The sequence below is a fragment of the Drosophila grimshawi genome, unplaced genomic scaffold, assembly GCF_018153295.1.
Source record: "Drosophila grimshawi isolate 15287-2541.00 unplaced genomic scaffold, ASM1815329v1 contig_44, whole genome shotgun sequence".
Lineage (NCBI taxonomy): Eukaryota > Metazoa > Arthropoda > Insecta > Diptera > Drosophilidae > Drosophila > Drosophila grimshawi.
The window spans coordinates 1,406,334-1,412,040 of record NW_025063240.1 but is presented as its reverse complement, the minus strand read 5'-3'; the positions used below and the strand labels follow the sequence as shown (position 1 = coordinate 1,412,040).

The 5,707-nt window shown below is 36.9% G+C and overlaps 1 protein-coding gene across 1 annotated transcript; it reads left to right on the top strand.

The window, feature by feature from the left end:
• Window positions 1-4,298: 4,298 nt before the first annotated feature.
• On the top strand, window positions 4,299-4,785 carry LOC6570491 (cell death protein Grim). Its single transcript, XM_001996683.2, has one exon. The coding sequence runs from the start codon at window positions 4,299-4,301 to the stop codon at window positions 4,767-4,769; it is 471 nt and encodes a 156-aa protein (XP_001996719.1). The 3' UTR covers window positions 4,770-4,785.
• The last annotated feature ends 922 nt before the right edge of the window (window positions 4,786-5,707 follow it).

Genomic DNA, 5,707 nt, shown 5'->3' with positions numbered 1-5,707 from the left:
AATCGAATGAATACCATAAGGATTATATAATATCTGACTTTTTAAAATATTTAGCTGTAGTACTTAGCTTGATATTTTATATGGATTATCCCTTGAGAATGGTCAAGGATTATTTTTATTATATTAATTAAATATCGTACAAAAATATATCTTTAGTCATTACAAAGGTTATTTAATAATATGAAGATTTTATACAAATGGACCTCAGACAATTTTAAAATGTTGAAAATTGCTTTGGATTAATTAAGTATTCCCTTAAGTTGCTATTATTAAGCTTTAATTAGCATTAGAATATATAAGGAAATAGAGAGTTAATATGTTCAGTTTTATAGATGATTTAATACACACTGTATTGTTCATAAATCATTAGTGAATAGTGTTTTGAATAAAAACTTAACCCATTACAGACCGCAGTACCTGATTGACCTGATTTAAATGGCTGTGTTTTTGATCAGAAACAAAATTTCCACAATTCTATCGCGTGATTTTATCAAGCACAACATGCTCACCAGAGACATGTAGGAAACATTTAAGTATCGAATAACAATTTTAAAAATGTGAATTTTACATTTACTTTCAATTTTCAGTAATGAATTTGACTGCATGTCGATTTAAAAACAAAACTTAGATGCTTGATTTGCATACGCAAGGACTCATTCTTCCAAATTCCGCAGACTTAGTTTAAGAAAAGTGGGACTTGTTGAGATTAAAATGATGTTAAGAATAAATGAATTTTTATTATCGTGGTTTTTATTGTTGATATTTTTTAGATGCTTATATTATTTTCAATTAAACATAAAAACTCCATGATTTTTGTTAACAATTGCTTGGGTTTAAGGGATGCACCAGCAAATTAAAATAAAGTATTTTCAAAAATGTACTTCAATTATTAGCAACCTTTAAAACTTACAATTGCAAACTCTCGAGACATTCAAAATTCTTACTTTGCTAACAGACCTTGCCCTATGCGATTATCCTGCTTCTTGTCGCAATCGATGAAGACTTTTGTCTAAGCCCCAAAAGTGCCAATGAACATTAAATGAGAAGTTTCCACTTCTCACCTTATTGCAGATGCACTGACTGCTCCAACTGGGAGCCCTCCCACTAGCAGAGCAACAAATGCAATGTGAAACAGATAGCGACAATAATAAAAGCAACAAAACACAACACAAGACAGTATCATTAACATAAAATTTTATGTTTATGGCAATGATGAAAAGTCTACAACAAATGCTGCAACGGCTGTCCAAAATAAATAATTACCATAAACAGCAGCCAGAAGGTGGCAGGAGAATCCCTACCAAAAATGCCGGAGTGAAGTCCACGTCAGCAGCCGCATCATTTTGTGTGACACAGCATGTAGCAAGAGGATTCAGTGGCAGGGCAGGGGCCGGGGCAGTTAATGCCATTGGCATTTATCAAATGCCTGAGCACCGAATGGCCCGGTGGTTCGGTGGTTCGATGGGGGGCAGTGTGGGCGGCACGTGTTGTTTCAACATTGGCATTCTTGTAATTACGTTTATACTCTCCATTCCGCTGTTAATTCAAATTTACGTTAATGGAAAATCATTACGCACAAATGTGTAAAGTGCACTTTTGCATTTCATTGCCGTGTGGCAGGTTTTCAGCGCAGTTTTTAATGCATTTTCCCGTCGCTTCGGCAAATAACTGCCAACTTGGCTGCTGTACATTTTTAATGAGCTTCAAGTGCAGTTGGCAGCTGTGGCTGCTGCTTATTGCTGATAAGCGTTGCAAGTTGCAACAAGTTTGGGATGCAGTTGCCATTGGACTGTGAGCTGCGCTTATTCACTTGCCAACTGATTAAAGCTAATAATCAACTTTACATTTTTGAAGTGCTTAAAAAATGAGAGCACAAGTTTGCTTTTTTTAATGCACCTCAACTTACACCTAAAGTTACACGCCATATTAAAGTATTAAAGGCTTAAGTTAAATTCTGAATTTTTACCCATTTGCAATCATAAACTTTATGACTTTGCCTCACGCACAAAACTCTCTGCTCATTTAATCAATACCCAAACGACCTTGAAAGCTTTGTGTACTCGCATAAAAAGCACGTGCTGCCAACTGTGTCAAAGCCAAATGTTCAGAGCCACACAAGCACCGCCCAGCTTGGGGAGCGGCTCCCTAAACGACTTTTACTGTCAAGGCCACACGCACAAAAGCGCCAAACAAAATATACAAAAAAGAAGGAAGAAGAAAAGAAAAGAGAAAAGAAGGGAAGAGAAGAGAAGTGCTGCCTGTTGCCGGCCGGCGTGGCCTTGAAACAAATTCAGCAAAGCTTTTGTAGGAGGCGAATTTGTTATGTGCCATTTAGCACAGAAATGGCAGCCACTTGGCCTTGGCCCTGGCCTTGAAACGTGGGGTGCCCCTAGCAACATGCTACAAGCGGCAAGAAGCTTGTTTGGTTACTTTTTATATTACACTCACAGCGGGTATTCCAATTTTTGTTTGTAGCTTGTACAGCAAATAATAATTAATTCAATAAATTGAAAAAAAAAACACTTGACCTGGTGACGGCGATAAACATATTTAAAATAAATATAATATTTAATTTTTTTATATGTATAAATTAGTAGAAATAATTTATATTTTTAATTCCGAATTATGTATAACGTAATTCTGAAATGAATATGAAAATCATAAATACTTTTAATGATTAAAGCTCAAAGACTCCATCACATTATTGTTATTGAACTGAGCAATTGTAATTGAGCTTATTGTCTTTAAGTTACAAATCTTAAAAACTTTTTTAAAATGTTTATTAGGGTATTTAATCTTTGGTACCCTCGCAGTTAGCTGTTCCCCATTCTTGCTTAAAATTGTAACAACTCCGATTGGCATTTGTTGCAATGTGTGTTTTAGTGTGTGTGTGTGTGGACTGCAAACTAACAGAAAGTGGTTTATCATAATGGATGAGCCAGCTATGTAATAAGGGGGACCTCAAGGCCAGCGACAGCTTCTGTGGGAAATGTTTGCTAGAGCCGGAACTGTTTGTTTCAAGGTTAAAGTCGGACTCCCATTGACTTGGGTTGGTTTGAAAATGAGAGCCAAGTTGAAGGTTTGGGAGCACCAACTCAAAAGTAAATCCTTACGGGTAAAAAAAAACCCCTTAATGGATGTTAAGTTGAAGGTGGTTGGGTACTGCTTAACACTTAAGTTACCACAATCATCGACAAAAAAATTTAAGGAGCTTAAAGCATATTTGGAATTAAATAAAACAAGTTATGAAGTTTTAAACTTTATTTTTAAAATAATTATTAAAACATATTTGCAATTAAATGAAATAAGTTTCCACGTATTGAACATTTTTATTTTTAATTGTATTAAAATCTGTATACCTTATTTAGTCTTAATAAAAAATAAATAGATTTAAAATAATTGTCTTAACAATAGAGCAATATAACAAAGCAATATTCAATGTGCCGAAATACTGTTAGGAAAGCTCAAGGGGAAATTGCAGGCAGCAAACAATTGTTGATTCCCAAATCACTTACAAAGTATTCGAAATACATTCGAACTTCGAATAAGTGCCCCTCATTTGAGTGCCGTACAAACGCATAGAGCACAAAATACACGAGAAACACCCCTCTTCGAAAATCGAATTTACCACCCTCTGCTTACGTTACTTCAGCCACTTACGTTACTTTACGTCTGACGTAAGGCACTCTCTTAGGCGAACGCTCGCTCTCTCTCTCTCTCTCGCTGGCTTAGTCTCTTTCTCTCGAGAAAGCCCGGTCGTGACTGTAACTTTTGGGGTGGCAACGGAACTGTGCCCACCGTCAACCTCAACATCACCGTGGAAGAGTGGTGTGAGTGGCTGCCTTTGGTGGCTCAATTGGTTGGTTGCTGGCATAAACAAAGCACACACACTCCATCCAACCACCACCACGACTCTTACTTCTGGGGTGGTGACATTTGGCCGAGGCGAGCGCCGTGTTGCTTCCTAGGAAGCACGAGCGACGTTGTCGTCGTCGTTGCTGGCAGCGCAGCTATTTTATAAAAGTGACTGCGGCAAGGATATTTACAGTCAGTCCACACAGAACCTTTGATAAGGCAACAACATAAGCCAGAGCAGCGTGCACACAGCAAAAGTTTACGTATATTTCAGTTTATCGTAAAAAGTGCACAGTTTTTGTTTTGGCGCCAAACTGTGCAATTATTAAAAAGCTCACACAAATGTGAAAAAACATTTAACAGTGCATTGCAAATAGACAAACCAAGTGCAATAAGTGACACATTTTTCGTGTTTTAATAAATACAAAAGATTAAGAGACAAAATGGCAATCGCTTACTTTATACCCGATCAGGCGCAACTTTTGGCCAGAAGTAGGCAACAAAGTGCGCAACATGCAGCAGCTGCCGACGGCACAAATAGCTCATCCAATCACAGACAGACCGAGTCCAGGCAACAGCAACAACAACAGCAGCAACAACAACAACAACAGCAACAACGTACGCAATTTCGCGCCAACATTTCGGTGCCGCTGGGCAGCGAGCAGGGTGCCATTTCCATGTCCGAGTTTGGGTGCTGGGAGCTGTTGGCGCAAATCTTCTGCTACGCCTTGAGACTCTACAGCTATAATCCCACCCAACGCCGGGCGACCGTTATACAAATCTCATTCGAGATCAGCAGCGGAGCAAGCGATGCAGATGCAACTGCAGCCGAGGGAGACAGAGAGACTGGAGTTGGAGATGGAGATGAAGATGGAGATGGAGATGTGACTGATGCGAATGCTAAGAGAGATTAGATTTGGGTTGGAGACGCAAGACTATATATAGAACTGTGGCTATTATTGTACAGTTATTTTTGGTGGCAGCTCAATCAAAGCGCATTGTGATTTTTGGGGTTTATCGAGTTTGAAGTGGGAGTTGATAAGCGTGCTAACGAAAGTGTATTTTATATTTGTATTGTAACGATTTTTGAGAAAATTCAAAATTTGTCATCGATTTGCTGAAAGTGATATAATATTATTGGTACTTTTTGGTGTCAAATTTTTGTAGTGATTTTTAGCCGAGGAGGTTAGTAGGAGACGGAGAGAGACAGAGAGAGAAAGTGAGAGCTGGAGCATTTTGTAATCCTAAGTTTCAAATGTAAAAGGTTTCGGGTTGTAAAAGTTGGTTCAAATAGGCGTAGCAGCAAGACTTATTCATTTTCATATTTTAATTTGGGAGAAAAACTTCAAATATATAGATATGTATATCGTTCAACTAATTAGCATCTGTGTCTACAACTAAACAGTCAAAAATCAACACTAAACTCACTATCATATACATATGCAACATATTACTAAGTACGAGTATAAAAAACTAAATGTCAAATTTTAGCATTTCTACTAGCATAAAATATAAATGTACCCAACAAATCCAATCTGAATGGTTAAACATAATTATTATATTCGTACAGAACCAACAAATGTAACAAATGAAATACAACAAAGACAACAACTACATTGTACAAAATAGTTATTAAGCAGACCATTTTTATATATACAAAGAAACATAAAATGAGTGTCAATAAAATAAAAAAAGAAGCAAAACCGCCGAACCAAAAATGAACCCAACAGTAAAACAATAAACAAAGTTAAAATCCACAAAAGCAGAATACTTACTAAAAATTTCATAGCTTAAGCAATTTTGATACAATTACAAAAAACAAAATCTGTATCCCATATTTTACGATTATTAT

Coding starts and splice junctions, on each gene's coding strand:
- LOC6570491 (XM_001996683.2), top strand. CDS start 4,299: ATGGCAATCGCTTACTTTATACCCGATCAGGCGCAACTTTTGGCCAGA.